General features: G+C 40.4%; 1 protein-coding gene across 1 annotated transcript; it reads right to left on the minus strand.

The window, feature by feature from the left end:
* Window positions 1-9,462: 9,462 nt before the first annotated feature.
* On the minus strand, window positions 9,463-10,089 carry LOC110900835. The gene has a single exon (XM_022147696.1). The coding sequence runs from the start codon at window positions 10,087-10,089 to the stop codon at window positions 9,463-9,465; it is 627 nt and encodes a 208-aa protein (XP_022003388.1).
* Between the last annotated feature and the right edge of the window lie 12,339 nt (window positions 10,090-22,428).

Here is a 22,428-nt window from a genome sequence, read left to right on the forward strand (position 1 = left end):
TTGAAATAAATTCCATAACTCATTTGCCGCAGGTGCTTGTGGTGGAGCAAGTGCTTGAGTTGGAACAGCAGTGGGTTGCACCATTTGTACTGTTAACAACTGTTGCAGCATTTCTTTGATCTCTACAACCGAAGTATCCAGTTTTTCGACATGTTCCGTCAATTCTAGGTACCTTAAACCATCACCCAAATTAATGAGATCATCTGATTTCCCACTAGCCGTGGTTTTATCAGTGGTTGAGGTAGGGAGTGTACTCCAAACATTAACCACTGATGCCCCTTTTTCTTGGTACTGGGGTATTCTTCCTTCAACACTTGACAACCTTTTGATGTTGCCAGTAGGATAAATAAATCCACTGGTGGTTAGCAGAGGTGCTATAAAAGGAATTGCCTCCAAGGAAGTCTTATTGATGTAACCACTGTCCAACTGTAAACCAGTGGGTTCAACAGTTGTAGTGGCTGCTTCACTTGGATTACCACAAAGAGTTACTTGTAACTCAATGGGTGTAACCTCCTCAGGTTGTGTTGGTGGGTTACCAATGAATGATACAGCAGGCTCAGTCATTTGTTGAGGCATATTCTCATTGACAGGTGAGTGAGAAGGACTGGTTAATGCCTGGTTCAAATCAATTGCATCCAACAGTAGTTGTGTTTTTGGTGGAATTGTGGATGTGATGGTTGGTGTAGAAAGCGGACTTGCTCCGGGCATTGAGCTGTGGATGATGGAAACGAGTGTATCCAGAGCATCATAATGTGGTGGCCCTGTTCTTACAACCTGTTCTTTTTTAGAAGAAGCAGGAGGAGTTTAAGGCATGGGTTGAGACCTTTCTACCATCTGCGGTGAGGAAGTAGCAACAGTGGTTTATAGTGACTTTTGTGTTGTCACTGGCAGTTGCTCTGGGATCTCATCTTCCAGAGTTGCCTTTATTGTAGGTTTGGGGGATTTTTGAATTTTCTTTTGTTTTGGTGGATTTAGGTGTGGGTTTCACAACAGTTGTTTTGCTGCTGTGATCACCTTGAGCAGTGGGCTCAGCAGCAGGTGCCTGAGGAGCAGTTATAGCTGCTAAAATCTGCTCAGGAACCTCTACTTGTGTTTTGGAAATTATGGTTTCATCAGACTTTAGAGATTTATTGAGAAAATTCAATTTTAACTATTTTTAAGGCTTTATTTTGATTTTCTGAAAACATTTTGACGCTATTTACACATGGAGTACAAGATAACTTGCTTTGATCCATGTTTAGCATTCCAATCCTAGAGATGGAGTTTTCAAAGGTAGATGTATCAAATTCTTAGGTTTGTACATCTGCCAGCTGATCTTTAGGATGGACATGATGCAGAGAAATCAAACCTTTTTCATAGAAATCCCCCACAAAGTGGTGTCTGATGTCAAGTGATGATGGATGAATGAGATACTGGATTTTGATGATATATTTTAGCTACTTGACATCCCTGCATAAAAGAAGTCTTTTGAGCAATTTATATCAAAATCCAATAACATATTTTGGCATTACAATCGGTTGGACTTTTCAGCAACAACAGCAGCATCATAATATTCTTCAATCAATGTTGTGCAAACATCTGCTACATGTGTACAGTCAAAACACTAAGCTTATTGCCTAGGAATTGATATCCCCCTGATGTAATCTTTTCACACTCTTGGTGTCTGTACTTGTTTAAGTATGATAAATCTTGACAATCATGCTCCTAGCATATGCAATGTTCTTTGAGGACCCACTTTTTGCCAAAAGGATTCTCATCCTTTGGCTGTGGCACAGGTTTTTCAAGCTTGTTATCACTGAACTGCTGAAGCTCTTCTTAGAAGACAACTACCCAACTTTCTGTCTTTCAGTGCTTTATGGCATTTTGACTTGTTGATGGAGTGGTAGAGAGTCAGCAAGAAGACACATGTTTTAGGATAGCCTTTTTGAAAGAATCCTTTTCATTGATGTTGCCAAGAAAATGGTGAAATGGTTGAGTTTTAAAGAGGATTGATGTTTTTAACAGGTGGAGCTGCAGATGTGAATTATCTGAGCTAACCACTACTGGTGACTTTGATGATCTAGCAGTGGCTTGAAATGGATGTGAATGGATTTGAAGGAGGGGCTTGGCACACTGATAATTTTTTATCCATTTTTGATGAATATTTATCAATAGTGGTTTGGTGAAGTAGTGGTAGGGTTTTAGAAAGCAATTTTGATCAAACATTGTTTGTACATCAGTGGATGAGCTTTAACCGCTGTTTTGTACATCTGCTGCTCTGATGATGGAAAAGATTTTAGTATCATATCCAACATCCGTTGAAGGTGATTGTGAGTTACCTGCAGAATCAAATTCTTGACAAACACATTTTAGATGCTAATTTATCAGAATTAATCATATCAACAGGATTTACAGGGATTTTTAATGTAAAAATTTTACTGGCCCTTGCATTCAGGTTTTACCACATATCTATTTCAAGTTTTGAACACTTCTATAGATTTTGATAGTGGTTAAGTATCCCAGATGATCATCTCATTTAGCTTTGATCACCCATTTTGTGTTTTAATATTCCTTTTGAGAACTTAGAGTAAAACATGGGCAACCAGATGTTTGAAATTTGTTAACAATCAACTTTGATATGAGATGGAAACTTGAGTTTGAAATGACCTTAACTATTTCACCATCTCCTTTTGAATCATTATCAAGGAATATATCACCCTATGCAAAATAAAAGGATTCTATATTCCAACAGTTGATTGAACTTTTACTATCAAAAACAAGTAAAAGTGCAAAGTATATCATTCTAAGAAAAAAAAAAGAATAATATATCCTGTTTTATTTGAAGAAAACTTTACAGAGAAAAAGAGTAAAAGTCTTCTGATAATAAAATCAATTAGATCTGGTGTGTCTCAAGAGTTAAAGTATCTTCGAATAAGGTCAGGATCATTTCATTCTCAAGCTTAGGACAATGGTCATTGGTTTGAACCAAAGTCCTGTAACCACTGTTTGGTACCATTTCCTTGTCAGTTGATTGTTACCATGAGGAGCCTGTTCACAAAGGTTTTGAAAGTTCTTTGTGAACCTTATTACCATGTGAATAATTCCTGAGAAATTTGGCCCATTCCTCCTTTTTTGAAAATTATCTGGAGATACTTTTGTTACCTGAACTTCCCTGAAACAGTGATTGAGCATGGATGATTGATGACATTATGTTTGACCAAAAATGCAGATCTATTTTTGGTTTTCCTTTTGTAGGATTAACCTGTGAACTCTTAAGTGTTTTGGGTTTATACTCTTTTCTTTTGAATTCAAAGGTTTTGAGATAAACACACTTTTGAGTTTTTGTAATTTTTCTTCTTTCCCTTCTTACCCTTTCCATAGAAGAGTATTGAAATTTTTACTGGAAGGTTTTCAAGGAAAGAATACTCAATCCAAAATCATTTTCAGCAATGTTTTGAGAGATTTGGACATTTTTGCACTTGCTTATGCCAAATTCCACATTACTCATGATCTGGATATTTTGACTGCTGATTTTCTTAATGTATTTTTAACATAGTTGATGTTTGGTCCTTTTTAGAGGATTTTCAACCTGTTTTTCAATACATAAGATCTAAATAGCTAAAGTTTTAGTTTTCCTCTTTTTATGCAAACAAAAACACTATTGTTATCATCCGAACATAGATTTTCGTTGACATGAGGTAAACACCTTAGCAGCAGTCATGATAAAAACATCACAACCTTCATAACAACAATTGAAATCAATTTTGTAAAAAGAAAGATTATACCATAGTTATCAGACATATTTCCAGATCTGAGTACTATAGGTGTTTTATGCATGATATCACTTGTTATGTGAAGTTTGTGTGTCATATGACATCTTGGTTGTTTTACAGAGTATCAGATCCATCATTTTGAACATGATTTCTCGTTGCTCTGTTTTTCAACTGAATACAATCAACCTTAGTATCAATGAATTTTGAGCTGAACTGTTATGTCAAATTGATTGTTAGATCGAATTTGACTGTCCAGGCTCTGATACCAATTGTTAGGATCTGAGGCTGTCTTGATTGTGTTTGTTTGCATAAAACGAATAAGTGCAGCGGAAATGAGTAGCAAACTTTGTAAACACAAACAAAGGAAAGTGTAGATTGATAAACAATTGCTTTTCATTGAGTCAAAAGATTTACATAAAAGCAAAAGATTACAGTGCAAGCTTACAATCTAAACTCCCCCTCAGCCTGATATACCAGAGTTGGTTGCACAAGATGAAAGGATGAATTGAGGAGAAAAACTCACTCAAAACGATCAAATGTAACAGTACAGAGTACTGTCATATTTATAGGCAATCCAATCCACTGACGCATCTCAGCTGACGTCACCATGAAAGCGACATCTAACAACCTAACAAACTCTATCTATTGATCTATACAACTACTGCTTTGCTAACTACTGACATTGATTGTACTTAAAAACCACTGATGTATAAACACTGATTCTTCATTCCACTGTTGCAGCCGAACACTGATGTTGAGCATCAGTGCTTTCTTCAAAGGGTGATCAGGCCTTGAAAGAGCAGGACTTTGGTTCTTCACCAGTGCTTGGAATTCATCAATAGATTGAGCTTCAGCCTTTAAACTTCATCAGTGCTTTGGCTTACATTACATAAAGAGAATCAAAACTGCTGCTGCATCCTTCCACTGCTGTGAACCCGGCATCACTTGTCATGATCAGCAGTGCTTGACTCAAGGCAGTAGATTGGGCAGCAGAGCTTTTCGTCTTCATCAGTCCTTGTGTAGAATCAGCAGTTGTAGGTCAGCAGTTGTTTATAGAAGCAGTACTTTGGAGCATATCAGATCTTTGAGCCACATTCAAGGGGAAGGTTTAGTGCAAACTGCTTCTTATGATGAATCCACTGTTCTGAACCAGTTTTGGCTTTACATCATCTGTTCCTCTGGTAGGGTTCAATCCCAACAGGCTGTGCTTACGAACTTTGACTTCCCGATCCATAATTTCAATTGGTTCTTCGACAAACTGCAACTTGTCGTCAATTTTCAGCTCTTGAAACGGTACTACAAGTGTTTCATCGGATAAACACTTCTTCAACTGTGAAACATGGAAAACATCATGGACGTTACCCAACTCAGCAGGTAACTCGAGCTTGTATGCCACCTTATTGATTCGTTCGAAAATTTTGAATGGCCCGACATAACGCGAGTTAAGCTTGCCGTGCTTCCCAAAACGTACCACACCCTTCCAGGGTGAGACGTTTAACATAACGCGATCGCCCACAGCAAACTCCAAAGGTTTACTACGCTTGTCAGCATCGCTTTTCTGACGATCGCGTGCTGCCGCCATACGATTTATGATTTGTACTATCTTCTCAGAAGTTTCGAGCACAAGCTCCGGGCCTGTGATTTGACTGTCACCCACTTCAGCCTAACAGAGAGGAGATCGACATTTCCGTCCGTATAAAGCCTCGAACAGAGCTGCGTGAATATTGGTATGGTAACTGTTATTGTAAGAAAACTCCACCAAGGGTAAGTGTCTCTCCCAACCTTTACCAAAATCGATAACACATGCTCTCAGCATGTCTTCCAATGTCTGGATGGTTCGCTCACTATGACCATCCGTTTGTGGGTGATAGGCAGTGCTCATGTCAAGACGTGAGCCAAATGATTTGTGCATCGCTTGCCACAAACCGGATATGACACGTGGATCTTGATCAGAGATAATGGAGGTTGGCGCCCAATGCCTGGAAACCACTTCCTTTAGATAAATACCTACCAACTGCAAGAACTTGTCAGTTTCTTTGATTGCAAGGAAGTGCGCATATTTCGTGAGACAGTCAACGATCACCCAGATGGTATCATTTCCGTTTTGAGTTCTAGGTAGCCCGGTGACAAGATCCATGGCGATCTGTTCCCATTTCCACATGGGTATCTCTGGTTGCTGAAGTAGGCCTGAGGGTTTCTGATACTCCACCTTGACCTTCGAACAAGTCAAACATTTGCTCACATAAGTCGCGATGTGGGCCTTCATCTTCGGCCACCAGTACAAAACCTTGAGATCCTGATACATTTTATCCGAACCCGGATGAACAGAGTACCGAGACTTGTGCGCTTCGTCCATCACAAGCTCCCTGAGGTTACCAAACAAAGGAATCCATACACGCTCCATGAAGTAGAGAATACCATCTGATCTCTCTACAAGCCGTTTTTCCATGCCCCTTAAGTATTCTGCTTCGATGTTTTCCTCTTTCACCGCTTCAGTTTGTGCAGAACGGATCTGATTTGGTAGGTTGGAGTGAATGGTGAGTTGCAAGGTGCGAACACATTTGGGTTTCGTTTCCTTTCAACTAAGGGCATCAGCTACAACGTTAGCCTTACCTGGATGATACTTGATTGCACAGTCGTAGTAGTTTAAGAGTTCTACCCAGCGACGCTGTTGCATATTCAATTCCTTCTGGTCGAAGATATGCTGAAGGCTCTTGTGGTTGGTATAAATAGTGCATTTAGTACCATACAAGTAATGCCTCCAGATTTTGAGCGCAAACACCACGTCCCCCAACTCCAAGTCGTGAGTCGTGTAATTCATTTCATGGACCTTCAACTGTCGAGAGGCGTAAGCTATAACTTTCTCACGTTGCATCAACACGCAACTGAGACCTTGTATAGAGGCGTCACAATACACTACAAAATCTTCAGTACCCTCAGGTAAAGACAAAATCGGTGCACTGCAAAGCTTTTGCTTCAGAAGCTGAAAAGCGTCTTCCTGTTTCGTCCCCCAGGTATAAACTACATCCTTCTGTGTCAGAGCAGTGAGAGGTTAAGCGATCTTTGAAAAACCCTCGATGAATCTTCGATAGTAACCAGCGAGACCAAGGAATTGTCGCACCTCCGAAGGATTCTTTGGCGCTACCCAATTCCTGATAGAGTCGATTTTTGCGGGATCCACATGTATTCCCAACTCGTTGACTATGTGACCAAGGAAGTGTACTTCTCGAATCCAGAAGTCACATTTAGAAAACTTCGCGTAAAGCTGCTCCTTCCCCAGAAGCTCCAAGATAAGACACAAATGCCGTTCGTGGTCCTCCTTGCTCTTAGAATAAATTAGAATGTTATCGATGAACACAATGACAAATTCGTCAAGGTACGGTTTACATACGTGGTTCATGAGATCCATAAATACCGCTGGTGCATTAGTTAACCCGAATGGCATAACCAGGAACTCGTAATGGCCATACCGCGTGCGAAAACCTGTTTTTGGGACATCCTCCTCCCGGACTCTCATCTGATGATAGCCCGATCTTAGATCAATCTTCGAGTAGAAGCTCGACCCTTGCAACTGGTCGAACAAGTCGTCAATGTGAGGTAAAGGATAACGATTCTTGACTGTCACCTTGTTGAGTTCACGATAATCAATACACATGCGAAAGGATCCGTTTTTCTTCTTTACAAACAACACCGGGGCTCCCCAAGGCGAAGAACTGGGTCAGATAAAGCCCTTATCCAACAGTTCTTGAAGTTAATTCGACAATTCTTGCAACTCCCCAGGTGCAAGACAATATGGTGCACGAGCAATCGGAGCTGCTCCTGGTGTAAGATCAATTTGGAATTCCACCTGACGATGTGGAGGTAAACCTGGAAGTTCCTCGGGAAAAACGTCAGGAAACTCCCGTACGACCGGTAAATCATCGATTTTCTTCTCTTCAGGCCGAGTATCAGTAACAAGCGCAAGAATAGCAGGGTAGCCCTTCCGTAAACATTTCTGGGCTTTTATGGATGAAATGATGTTGACGGTTGCACCGCTTCGATGACCCTGGACAGATAATGATTCCCTGGTAGGGAGAGGTACACACATGATCTTCTCCTTGCAAAGTATGTCAGCTCCGTGTTTGGACAACCAGTCCATACCAATGACTATATCAAAACTACCAAGAGTGATGGGAAGAAGGTCAATGTCGAACACTTGACCTAGAAGATCGAGTTTACACCCTAAGAATACATGTGTGGCTTCTATCGACTTGCCATCAGCTAATTCCACTACATGCTTGTTCACAAGAGACGCATGAGTCAATCCTAGCTGACGACTGAACCCTAAAGACACATAACTCCAGTCGGCACCAGAGTCAAATAACACAGAAGCAATAATACCATTAACAGAGAACATACCGGTCATGACGTTGCCATCGTTCCTTGCATCGCCTGCCCCAAGAGTGAACGCCCTACCGCGAGCGCCATTCCCACCGTTATTCCCACTGTTGTTGTTTCCCGCGTTGTTGTTGTTGTTCTGGCGGTTACCCCCATTGTTAGGGGTGTGCATGGGTCGGTTTTGGGTCATAACCATAACCATAACCGATATGTGGGTTATGGAAAAGTCATAACCATAAGCGCTCGGTTATGGCGGTTTCGGTTATGGGGGTTTTGATGGTTATGATGGTCGGTTATGGGTTGGTTAACCATGGACTTGGGTCTAGCTAATTTTAGCTCAAAACAATATTATCTATAAATATTAATACTTTTATTCTAATCGTGACAGACTTCAAATTTCTAACAGAAACAATCATTTAAACTAATCGTGACAGACTTTAAATATTGAGTGTAAAATTTCTAACAGAAACAATCAGTTTATCAGACTTCTAACAGACTTTTGTAAATTGGATTTGACTTTTTGAAAGTGTAAACACTTATAAAACATTCAGAACACATCTGAATTGTATAAAATTTAAATCAACGAAACTATCTGATTTACCTCAGTTCATATGGTTCAAACAACTTTAAAGATTCATGAACACACATTTTCATAAAAAAATAAAAAAAAATACGCTAACTTGTAATTTTAACTCCAATTTCTACATGTGTTAAAATTAAGGCATTCCAACCCAAACACGTTTTCGCACTACATTCCATATTAATTAATAGATTATAAACTATTATCGAATTATTAACTAGCGGGTCAGTTTGGTTATGGCGGTTATTGAAACGTACAAAACCATAATAGACCCACGATTGTCGGTTTTCAAAAAATTAAAAACCGACCCATCGGTTTTCCATTCGGTTCGGTTTTTTCGGTTATTTCGGTTATGGGTCGGTTAATTCGGTTTCTTGCACACCCCTACCCATTGTTATTGTTTGCATTCTGATTCAATTGCGGGCAATCCTTCTTGAAATGCCCTTCACTGCCGCACTGATAGCATCCCCTCTGATTACCCCGATTCTGCTGGGGTTGTTGCCTTTGTTTCTGTTGCCGAGATTGTTGCTGTTGTTGCTTGGGATGTGGAGCTCTACAATCCTTTGCCATGTGACCCAGCTTGTCACACCTTTGACATGCCCGGCTACACTGGCCATAGTGGTGGAAACTACACTTATTGCACATCGGCTGCTTTTCTGCGTAACCAGAAGTCTGGCTGTGGTTCTGATTCTGATTAACCGAAGACGATTGACTAAAGCTGTGGCTGCTGTTGTTATCGGGCTTCCTTTGCGATTAATTCGAGTTTGCTGTCTTATCTGTGTCGTTCCACTTACGCTTGTTATCTGTGGTGGTAGTAACTGTAGCAGCAGTAGTAGTAGTAGTAGCAGTAATACGGGGTGGCAGCGAGCCACGCTCCACCTCATGATCAGTAATCTTATGAGCCAATCTGATAATTCGGGGTAGGTCGTTGAGATTTGCTGTAGTGACTAACCCCTTAACTGATGGTGCCAATCCCTTAATGTAGAGCTCGATCCTGCGAGGTGGTGGTCGAGATAAATTAGGACACATGTTCGCCAGCTCGTGAGATCGTTTCGAATAGGCCTCGATCTCAGATCCTTCCATCTTCAGGTTATAGTACTCGTTTTCTAACTTTTGAATTTCATCCTGAGGGCAGTACTCCTCCCGAATCAGCTCTTTAAAATCATCCCAAGTGGTCGTGTTTGCCATCTCGACGCCCAGCATATGCACCTGAGCATTCCACCAAGTCAAAGCACCATCTTCCAAGGTGCCAGAAGCAAACTTCACCCTGTCCCCCTCTGGACAGTTACACATAACAAAGACGGATTCGGCTTTCTCGAACCAACGGAGTAGTCCCACGGGACCTTCAGCTCCACTGAAAGTTTGGGGCTTGGAATCCATGAATGTTTTGAATGTACACACTGGTGGATTGTTCTGGTTTTGATTCGCTTGGAGACATAAGGACGAAAGAAATTACAGCACACGGGTAAGAATTGGGTACGCAATACAAGAATAAAGAGTATTTGGCACATATCATACCAGCTTGATAGGCTGCCAAGGCCTCAGCCACACGTGTGTTAATCAAGTTTGTCAACTCAGCCTGAGTCATCGCAATGTGACCATGTCCATGGCCTCGTCCGCTCATGATTCTATATAAGAAGAGGAAAAAGTTTAAGAATCGAGATAAGGTAGGAGTCAAACCTCACGTTGACATCTACAAACTACAAAGTTTACATCAAACAACAGAGCAGAACCCTTTTCACACTCGTCAAGCGTCACTGGAACTCACATGCACCCCACATTATTATTATGTGTGCAGCCATAATAATAAGGCAATTTGCATGCTTATCTCAGTGCCTCTTAACTTGTGCTAAAAGGTTCCCCACATTCAAATAGCAAAACGAAAGGCATTTACAGGATTTAAGAATCACAAGAGTCGAAGGGTAGTGCCACGCTATCTAGCTATACTAAAACATTCAGTACAGGTAATCACATCAGGGTATCTAGTATGTAGTTTCATGCAAGTTGTGGGTGTGTGACCACTAAGCTAGTAATGCATAAACTAAACAGAGGCTGGAGCTGAGTGTCATGGTCATTTTCGATACTGTTTGGTTATAGTCTGGTTTTATGAAAACGTTTTAAAACTTAGTTCGCTATAACCAGTGGCTCTGATACCAAACTGTCACATCCCCAAAATACCACATGCGGAATCACCGCGGGACGTGTGACATACCAGGATCCAGCCACCAATCACATTGAACCATAACATAGTATTAAATAAAAGTTTCCATTTATTTCATAAAGTAAATCCCAACATAATCTAAAACAGATACGTTCAGCGGAAGCATAATGTAAATAGTAATTCAAGTGTTTCAAAACAAGAGTGCGATAATCATTAAACTTGTATCCAAGAGCTACGACCCATGACCACTCCAGCACTCCCAGATAGCAAGTTTCAATCCATGTACCTAAGGACCTGCAAGCATGCAGAAAAAGTGTGTCAGACACGCTGGTGAGTTCACAGTTTGTTTTAACCGGTTAATCCCCAAGTAGTGACTTATGATAGATTATGTTATGCTATGCTGATAATAACGCGATATCGCAGACGACCCCTTTTGCCCTTCTCCAATGCTCTATCAAACATTGGTCATGATTTAAAGTTATTAGTTCACGCTCGTCCTATCCAGGTACATTGCGAGGGTGCCAAACCTAATAGCGCTATCAACTAATAACCCCGTTGCCCTACAAGCAACTAACCTAGTAATATGATGGGACTTAAGTGATAGAGAGTGAGTCTATTATCCAACATTAATGTTTACTAAAAGCCGTTGCATATCCCCTACAAGGATATGCATTTGTGAAATCCGCCTCACATCGCCTACAAGGATGTGGGTATTTGAAACCGCCTCATATCCCTTACAAGGATATGGGTTTACGAAAATCCGTTAATAAGTTTTATCCATTTGATTGTCCCCATCGGACGCATGCTTGTTTTGAGAGAAGTTAACTCACCTTGGTTTACTCGGTATGATTAGATATTCATTCACACTTGATGCGTGCTAGTGTATATATATTTTAGATGTATATTTAAGCCCTTTTTTACACTTTTAGCCATGTTTTACATTTATAAAACACGATACTCACTAACACTAAACACACATATGGGCAAGTGCACCCATCGTAGACGTAGTATAGTGTTGGTAAGATACCGAGGTCGTCCAAGGACACAAGAGCTTTTAGTACCGGTTTATCCTCAACGTCTAATCAAATCAAAAAGTTAGAAAAGATTTTTAAACTAAGAAAATGAAAACTAACTAAATGCTGAAAAATAAAATAAAAATAAAAACAGATAGACAAGATGAATCACTTGGATCCGACTCGTGTATTAGTATAACCTTTGATTATTTTCGCACTTGTTTAAGAGATTATCTTAGTTATTGTAGTAGGCCCCTCTTTTGAAGGCGACGTTACCCTCAACCTAGTAGTTTGAGTCAGCAAGGATACAATCCTAAAGGGTCGGATTATTGACAGATAATGAATTAAGTTATTAATGCAAATTATGGTAGGCCCCTCTTTTGGAGGCGACGTTACCCTCGACTAAGTAGTCTGAGTCAGCAGGGATACAGTCCTAAATAGCCGGGTTATAGTATTAGTAGTAGTTAACTTATGAGGGGGTCCAAGAGTTTGGATCCCCGCCATCCAATACCTATGGGCATTGAAGGAGATCCTACTAAATTTGATCCAGGTTCCTTGCAGGACCTCTAAACGCTGAACAAGGGCAAGACCCTTACCAAACCGTTCCCTTAACCCCTGACCAGGTAGCCAACATACCTCCATATAGACCGTGGAGATATGAATGTTGAAAATCTTTTATTTTATATAGACAGTAAAATAATGCCAAGACACCACGAACAAACGATAAGGAAAGATCACCTTCAACATAAGCAACTAGTTATTAAAGTCATTAATACAAAACAAAATAAAAAGTGCAAAAGATTGAAAATAAAAAGTATTATACTAAACACTTGTCTTCACCAAGTGATGTAAAAGACTTAGGCAAACATGGCCTTGATTGTCAAGAACTCTTACGATCAATCTTGGATCCCGAGATGACTCACACACTCTATGATGGACAATGGATGATGGTGTTATGATGGTGGTGGGTGGTGGATGAAGTGTGAGAGAGGTGGTGTGCCAAGTGATGGGTTGCAATGAAACCAAGCACTCCTATTTATAGGCTGAACAGAAGGCTGGGCACGGCCCCGTGTCCGCTGGGCACGGCCCCGTGCCTGTCTGACACTCTCTCTCTTCATTAATTGTAATTCGCAATTACAATTAATGCGCCTGCTGTACTTTCGCCACGCCCCCGTGTTCACTGGGCACGGCCCCGTGGTGGGCAATAGAAGCTTCTATAGGTTTGTCTTTTCTGCTGCTTCTTAGGCACGGCCCCGTGCTGGCTGAGCACGGGGCGTGTTCAGTCTTCTGCCTTCTTTATTTCGCTTGGGAAGACGCTGTTGAGGGGTCGGACAATCCACTTATGTTCCTTTTCTTGTATTTATGTTAGATTTAGCTGTCTCTTTGCTTCTTTTGTGAATTTGAGCTCATTTAATCCTGAAAATACAAAAGGAAGACAAAAACACTCTTTTTCCAATATTAGTACTTAAAAGGGTTAGTTTTATGTCTCATTTGATGTAATTTATATGTTGCATTTTACACACATCAAATACCCCCACACTTGAATTTTTGCTTGTCCTCAAGCAAAACTCTTTAATACGTGGCTTACACTCCCAAATGGAATGGGTAGAAGAGAAGGTTTTGGCTTGTCATAGAGTGTCGGGAATCCAAGATCTTTTTGGTTTTATTTTTATTTATTTACAATCCTATTCGTTATGATTTATTTAGAACGTTTCATAGGATAAATTACTTAAAAAGGCATAGCATGCCTTTTTAACATTCCATTTATATACAAGTTCACATACCTCACGGGAGAAATCACTCACACTCGGCCGAAGGTGTATTTTTAGTGAATCACTCGAGAGCGGCGTGGAACTTATCCCTACCATAGGCTTGCCAAGCAATCAATTCTCCTCCTTTTTAACTTGTTACCTTTGTAAATATCAAGATGACTTTTTGGGTAAAGACTTGGGCTAAAGGTGAGTAGTTGGGTTAGTGGTTAGTAGAAAAGGGCGAAAAGCATAAAAAGCGTCGGTTTTCGCAAAACATTTTGTTTTAGTGATTTTTTATTCTTAATGAAGTATTTCTTCAAAAAAAAAAAAAAGCTTTTTGTTTTAAGAGCTTTGTTTGTTTATTTCTAACTTCATCATTTTTTTTAGTCACATGAAAACCGAGCTTGTCACTAAAATAAAAGGTAAAAATAAAAAGGGTTTTGGTGGATAAAAGGGTTTTAGGGTAAAGAAATGAAAGGTTTAGGCTCAAAAGGGGTTAACTAGGGGGAGTTTTTGGGTAGGTGATGCGTGTGTAGTGTAATATAATTTAGATATATAATTAAGCCCTTTTTACACCTTTAGCCAAGTTTTAAATTTATAAAACACGATATTCACTAACACTAAACACACACATGGGCAAGTGCACCCATCGTGGACGTAGTATTGTGTTGGTAAGATACCGAGGTCGTCCAAGGACACCAGAGCTTTTAGTACCAGTTTATCCTCAACGTCTAATCAAATCAAAAAGTAAAAAAAATGTTTTTAAACTAAGAATATAAAAACTAACTAAATGCTGAAAAATAAAAATAAAATAAAAACAGATAGACAAGATGAATCACTTGGATCCGACTCGTGTATTAGTATAACCTTTGATTATTTTCGCACTTGTTTTAGAGATTATCTTAGTTATTGTAGTAGGCCCCTCTTTTGAAGGCGACGTTACCCTCAACCCAGTAGTTTGAGTCAGCAAGGATACAATCCTAAAGGGTTGGATTATTGGAAGATAATGAATTAAGTTATTAATGCAAATTATGGTAGGCCCCGCTTTTGGCGGTGACGTTACCCTCGACTAAGTAGTCTGAGTCAGCAGGGATACAGTCATAAATAGCCGGGTTATAGTATTAATAGTAGTTGACTTATGAGGGGGTCAAAGAGTTTGGATCCCCGCCATCCAATACCTATGGGCATTGAAGGAGATCCTACTAAATTTGACCCAGGTCCCTTGCAGGACCTCTAAACGCTGAACAAGGGCAAGACCCTTACCAAACCGTTCCCTTAACCCCCGACCAGGTAGCCAACATACCTCCATATAGGCCGTGGAGATATGAATGGTGAAAATCTTTTATTTTATATAGACAGTAAAATAATGCCAAGACACCACGGACAAACGATAAGGAAAGATCACCTTCAACATAAGCAACTAGTTATTAAAGTCATTAATACAAAACCAAATAAAAAGTGCAAAAGATTAAAAATAAAAAGTATTATACTAAACACTTGTCTTCACCAAGTGATGTAAGAGACTTAGGCAAACATGGCCTTGATTGTCAAGAACTCTTACGATCAATCTTGGATCCCGAGACGACTCACACACTCTACGATGGACAATGGATGATGGTGGTGGATGATGGTGTTATGGTGGTGGTGGGTGGTGGATGAAGTGTGAGAGAGGTGGTGTGCCAAGGGATGAGTTGGAATGAAACCAAGCACTCCTATTTATAGGCTGAACAGAAGGCTGGGCACGGCCCCGTGTCCGCTGGACACGGCCCCGTGCCCGTCTGACACTATCTCTCTTCATTAATTGTAATTCGTAATTACAATTAATGCGCCTGCTGTACTTTCACCACGCCCCCGTGCTCACTGGACACGGCCCCGTGGTGGGCAATAGAAGCTTCTACAGGTTTGTCTTTTCTGCTGCTTCTTGGGCACGGCCCCGTGCTGGCTGAGCACGGGGCGTGTTCAGGCTTCTGTTTTCTCTTCTTTGCTTGGGGAGATGCCGTTGAGGGTTCAGGCAGTCTACTTTTATTCCTTTTCTTGTATTTATGTTAGAATTAGCTGTCTTTTTGCTTCTTTTGTGAATTTGAGCTCATTTCATCCTGAAAATACAAAAGGAAGACAAAAAAACTCTTTTTCCAACATTAGTACTTTAAAAGGGTTAGTTTTATGCCTTAATTGATGCCATTTATATGTTGCATTTTACACACATCAAATACCCCCACACTTGAACTTTTGCTTGTACTCAAGCAAAACTCTTTAAATGTGGCTTACACTCCCAAATGGAATGGGTAGAAGAGAAGGTTTTTGGCTTGTCATAGAGTGTCGGGAATCCAAGATATTTTTGGGTTTTATTTTTATTTATTTACAATCCTATTCGTTATGATTTATTTAGAACGCTTCATAGGATAAATTACTTATTTGGGCATAACATGCCTTTTCTAAAATTTCATTTATATGCAAGTTCACATACCTCACGGGAGAAATCACTCAACACTCGGCCGAAGGTGTATTTTTTTTAGTGAATCACTCGAGAGCGGCATGGAACTTACGCCTTCCATAGGCTTGCCAAGCAATCAATCCTCCTCCTTTTTAACTTTATACCTTTGTAAATATCAAGAGGACTTTTTGGGTGAAAGGTTAGGCTTGGGCTAAAGGTGGGTGGTCGGGTTAGTGGTTAGTAAAAAGGGCGAAAAAGCGTAAAAAGCGCAACAAGCGTCGGTTTTCGTAACACATTTTGTTTTTAGTGACTTTTTATTTTGAAGTATTTTTCCAAACAAGCTTTTGTTTGCATAGCTTTGTTTGTTTTTTACTACATCATTTTTTTTTCAGTCACATAAAAGATCGAGCTTTGCGAAAAACCGAGCTTGTTACTAAAATAAAGGGTGAAAAATAAAAAGGGTTTTTGGTGGGTAAAAAGGGTTTAGGGTAAAGAAACGAAAGGTTTAGGCTCAAAGGGGTTAACTAGGGGGGTTTTGAGTAGGTGGTAAAAAAAATGAAAAATAATGGTGTAGAAAGAAAAATGGTTAGTCCTAATGCCTCCATCATTTACTTACTTGGGTTTAAGTTGGTAAGGACCGGGAATGAATCGTCGTGGCAAGTTCTAGAGTTGTAAGAACCAAGCGGCTATTCACACAAGAAACGAAAAATGAGCATTTAGTCTAAAGATGTAAATTTGTATGCTCAATAAAGGCTCAAAACTCACTTTTGTGGGAATGGGTTTTTAATGTGATCAAGTATATATAATCAAATTTTAACTAGACTTGTTATGCCGTTTCATAATTTTCTTATGTTGGTTCTTGTTATCACGACGCTCTCGGTTGTAAATTTTATAAAAATATAACCTTATTAATCTTGTGATTCCTAACTTAAACTTTAGACAAGTAAAAAAAAATGAAAATTTTTTGTAAAAAAAATTTGGGCTGTTTAGCGGTTCCAATAGAGTTTTGTGTAAGGCTTGTTGTTAGGACTTGCAAAATTTCAAAGTGTTAGCTCCCCCCCCCCCACACTTAAATTACACATTGTCCTCAATGTGTCCCAAAAATAAATTTTTAGGTTGATTGGATGTGCAATGTGGTGTTAAAAAGCAAAGATTTATGTTACTGGCCGTCTGGACACGGCCCCGTGGGGACCGGACACGGCCCCGTGTTCAGGTGCCAGTAACAGAAATTAAAGAAATGAGACAGAAGCCTGGACACGGGGGCGTGTCTGGTGAACACGGCCCGTGTCCAGTTACCTGAACTGGGCGTTTTTCTGTAGGTGGCTCAGCACGGGGCCGTGTTGGTTGAGCACGGCCCGTGTGGAGCCTTCTGTAATGGAGATTTGTATCGGGTTGCTTCGTTCTTTGTGCATGGGGCCATTTTTCTCGTTCCCTTTTTTCATCCATTACCACCATGAGTGTGTTTTATTCATCATAAACCATCAAACCTTAGAAACCATCATTTCATTGCAAACATAGAGAGATACTACATAAAAACTAAAGATGAAAATACATAAATATTAAACCATGGAGTTCTAGCCCTATGTATTATTTTAATTAGCAAAATTTCCAAGAAGCTACTAATCTTGGTTAGATAAGGCTTTTTGAAACTCCTTTTTCCGGGTGTGGCCCTCCTCACATGTCGGCGAGCCACTCCTCCACCTCCCTTGGAAGGAGAAAGGAGGGCTCATTTGCATTAGTTTGAGGAGTTTCGATTTCCGCTGGAATCTCTTGTGGGTGTTCCAAGGGAGGTTCTGCTGGAAAGTCTTCCCACCCGGTAGGGTTGTTAACCTCGAGTGCCAAGTTCCAATCCTGTTGTGGAAGGACTGGTTCCATCGGGGGTGCTACAAGAATATTTAACCTCTGGTGCAAGAGGTTAATTTCTTGGAAGCTACCTTTGAGTCCCACCGTAAGATCGTTAATACGGTCAATTAGGACCTCCTCTACTGACGTCATTTCGTCGAGAGCCTCCCTTAATGCTATCACATAGTGCACAAGCGTAGCTTCAACGGAGGGCCTCCTTCCTCTTTGACTGTTTGATGAATGAACGGATGATGTTTCGCTGTTTTCACTCGACATTCTACGAAAAATAAACCGAAAAACAGTTTATTTGATGAAACAGTATCTGGACACGGCCCCGTGCTCATTGAGCACGACCCCGTGTTCATCTTTCTGCAGAATTTTGAAGCAAGGAATCTTGAAGTTTTAAGTTATTTTCTGAACTTATGTAGGCTTTTTGGATATTAATATCTTTAAACACTGTTACACAACATGTTTTTACCAAGATTCCTTGAACAAAACTCATTGCTTCCTACCACAAAAGTTGAAGAATTCAAACTTTTAATGGTAGTTCTTGGAGAAAGATGAAAAAGAAGGAAATGGCTAGAAGAGGAAAGGACAAGATGGGTTGTTGGAACCTTCTTTTAGACTTACCTAGGATAGTTTGAGAGAAGATTCCTTCAAATCTCTGTCCCAAGTTAGTCCAAATGTGCAGAATTCTTGGCTGCATTTATAGAAAACGACAGCATCCTGGATACGGCCCCGTGCCCGTTGGACACGACCCCGTGTGCAGGTGAAATTCTGACACAGTTTGTCCGTATTCTGATGTTCTGATCAGAAGGGAATCTTTGGTGAACACGAGGGCGTGTTGGCTGGACACGGCCCCGTGTCGAGGGATCTCTACTTTTATCAAGTTGTCTAGTTTTTTTAAGGAGCTTATCTGTTATCGGGTGGCTCTTGATTGGTTGGAACAACCCCAAAGTGCCTAAGATACCTTAATTGTCCTATACTAAGGCGAGAACGCAAGAGGTTGTCGGTGAGGGTAATTCCTATTTTCATTCTAGGTGGACAAGTCCAACCCTTTCCCGGGCTCTCGTTAAAGAAGGTGTATGCCGAATCGCTCAGGTCTATGTATGCACCGAACGAAGTCGATGGAGAGTCCTTCACGGCACAATCGGCACAGGGACGACTATCGTCCAAGTCTTTTCTAGGTATGAAGGTATTTTCGGGAGCAACGAGGTTGTCGGAATGCGGTTCCAACATTTCCTCATGGTCATCGTCTTGGGACGGATCAATAAAATCCTTCCTAAGTTCTTTTGACCAATTTAGAATTAGTTCTTCTAGTTGAAATAACTCGTCAAGGAGCATCTCCCCTAAAATATCTGGCTGGGCGCATTCGAGGGAGAGATAGTGCTTATTTTTACTTTCGCCCCTCTTAAGGTTATAAGGAATCGGTGGGTCTATATAGTGGGGCCTATAATTTAGAAAATAACATTTTAATTCTTCATGTTCGCCTCCACATAATTGACACGACATACCATAAGAGTGCCGAAAGTAAAAAGAATTACTATCACTCATGTTTGTGTCAGAAATTACCAACCGCCGGGATCTAACGGTTCTGTTTTCAGTAAGAGAATCTTGGGCACGGGGGCGTGTTGAGTGGACACGGCCCCGTGTTCAGCTTACTGTCTGACTTAAAACAGGATTGCCAGTTCCAATGATTGAGCACGGGGGCGTGTTCAGCGGGCACGGCCCGTGCTGAGCTCTGCAGAAGCTGAAAAACTAAGAAAATCCTTGTGTCCCCGGCAGCAGCGCCAAAAACTTGATGCGTGTGTAATGTAATATAATTTAGATATATAATTAAGCCCTTTTTACACCTTTAGCCAAGTTTTAAATTTATAAAACACGATATTCACTAACACTAAACACACATATGGGCAAGTGCACCCATCGTGGACGTAGTATAGTGTTGGTAAGATACCGAGGTCATCCAAGGACACAAGAGCTTTTAGTACCGGTTTATCCTCAACGTCTAATCAAATCAAAAAGTAAAAAAAAATGTTTTTAAACTAAGAATATAAAAACTAACTAAATGCTGAAAAATAAAAATAAAATAAAAACAGATAGACAAGATGAATCACTTGGATCCGACTCGTGTATTAGTATAACCTTTGATTATTTTCGCACTTTTGCACTTGTTTAAGAGATTATCTTAGTTATTGTAGTAGGCCCCTCTTTTGAAGGCGACGTTACCCTCAACCCAGTAGTTTGAGTCAGCAAGGATACAATCCTAAAGGGTTGGATTATTGGAAGATAATGAATTAAGTTATTAATGCAAATTATGGTAGGCCCCGCTTTTGGCGGTGACGTTACCCTCGACTAAGTAGTCTGAGTCAGCAGGGATACAGTCCTAAATAGCCGGGTTATAGTATTAATAGTAGTTAACTTATGAGGGGGTCAAAGAGTTTGGATCCCCGCCATCCAATACCTATGGGCATTGAAGGAGATCCTACTAAATTTGACCCAGGTCCCTTGCAGGACCTCTAAACGCTGAACAAGGGCAAGACCCTTACCAAACCGTTCCCTTAACCCCCGACCAGGTAGCCAACATACCTCCATATAGACCGTGGAGATATGAATGGTGAAAATCTTTTATTTTATATAGACAGTAAAATAATGCCAAGACACCACGGACAAACGATAAGGAAAGATCACCTTCAACATAAGCAACTAGTTATTAAAGTCATTAATACAAAACCAAATAAAAAGTGCAAAAGATTAAAAATTAAAAGTATTATACTAAACACTTGTCTTCACCAAGTGATGTAAGAGACTTAGGCAAACATGGCCTTGATTGTCAAGAACTCTTACGATCAATCTTGGATCCCGAGACGACTCACACACTCTACGATGGACAATGGATGATGGTGGTGGATGATGGTGTTATGGTGGTGGTGGGTGGTGGATGAAGTGTGAGAGAGGTGGTGTGCCAAGGGATGAGTTGGAATGAAACCAAGCACTCCTATTTATAGGCTGAACAGAAGGCTGGGCACGGCCCCGTGCCCGTCTGACACTATCTCTCTTCATTAATTGTAATTCGCAATTACAATTAATGCGCCTGCTGTACTTTCACCACGCCCCCGTGCTCACTGGACACGGCCCCGTGGTGGGCAATAGAAGCTTCTACAGGTTTGTCTTTTCTGCTGCTTCTTGGGCACGGCCCCGTGCTGGCTGAGCACGGGGCGTGTTCAGGCTTCTGTTTTCTCTTCTTTGCTTGGGGAGATGCCGTTGAGGGTTCGGGCAGTCTACTTTTATTCCTTTTCTTGTATTTATGTTAGAATTAGCTGTCTTTTTGCTTCTTTTGTTAATTTGAGCTCATTTCATCCTGAAAATACAAAAGGAAGACAAAAACACTCTTTTTCCAACATTAGTACTTAAAAATGGTTAGTTTTATGCCTTAATTGATGTCATTTATATGTTGCATTTTACACACATCAGTAGGTGAAAAGAAAAATAAAAATAATGGTTTTGAAAGAAAAAAGGGTTAGTCCTAATGCCTCCATCATTTACTTACTTGGGTTTAAGTTGGTAAGGACCGGGAATGAATCGTCGTGGCAAGTTCTAGAGTCGTAAGAACCAAGCGGCTATTCACACAAGAAACGAAAAATGAGCATTTAGTCTAAAGATGTGTATTTGTATGCTCAATAAAGGCTCAAAACTTACTTTTTGTGGGAATGGGTTTTTCTATGTGATCAAGCATATATAATCGAATTTTAACTAAGCTTGTCATGTCGTTTCATAATTTTCTTATGTTAGTTCTTTTTATCACGACGCTATCGGTTGTAAACTTGCAAAAATATAACCTTATTAATCTTAGAATTCCCAACTTAAACTTTAGACAAGTAAAAAAAATGACATTTTTTTTTGAAAAATTTTGGGGTGATTAGCGGTTCCAATAGAGTTTTGTGTAAGGCTTGTTATTAGGACTTGCAAAATTTCAAGGTTTTAGCATCCCCCCACACTTAAATTATACATTGTCCTCAATGTGTCCCAAACATAAATTTTTAGGGTGGTTGAATGTGTAACATGGTGTTTAAAAGCAAAAATTTATGTTACTAGCAGCCTGGACACGGCCCCGTGGGGACTGGACACGGCCCCGTGTTCAGGTGCCAATAACGATAATTAAGAAAAAGAAACAGAAGCCTGGGCACGGGGGCGTGTCTGGTGAACACGGCCCGTGTCCAGTTACCTGAACTGGGCATTTTTCTGCAGGGGGTTCAGCACGGGGCCGTGTTGGCTGGGACGGCCCGTGTTGAACCTACTGTAACGGAGAAATTGTCGACGTGTGGCCTTGTTCTTGTGCATGGGGCCATGTTTCTCATTTCCCTTATCATCCTTTATCACCATGAGTGTGTTTTATTTATTATGAACCATTCAAACCATCATTCTATTGAAATCCTAGAGAGATCTTACATAGTCCTAAAAATATATTAAACTAGATAAGAAAACAAAGAAGCATTAAACCATGGAGTTCTAGCCTAT

Source organism: Helianthus annuus, chromosome 13 (assembly GCF_002127325.2).
Source record: "Helianthus annuus cultivar XRQ/B chromosome 13, HanXRQr2.0-SUNRISE, whole genome shotgun sequence".
NCBI lineage: Eukaryota > Viridiplantae > Streptophyta > Magnoliopsida > Asterales > Asteraceae > Helianthus > Helianthus annuus.

What these genes read in the sequence shown, in the direction of transcription:
- LOC110900835 (XM_022147696.1), bottom strand. Translation starts at nt 10,089, where the DNA reads ATGGATTCCAAGCCCCAAACTTTCAGTGGAGCTGAAGGTCCCGTGGGA.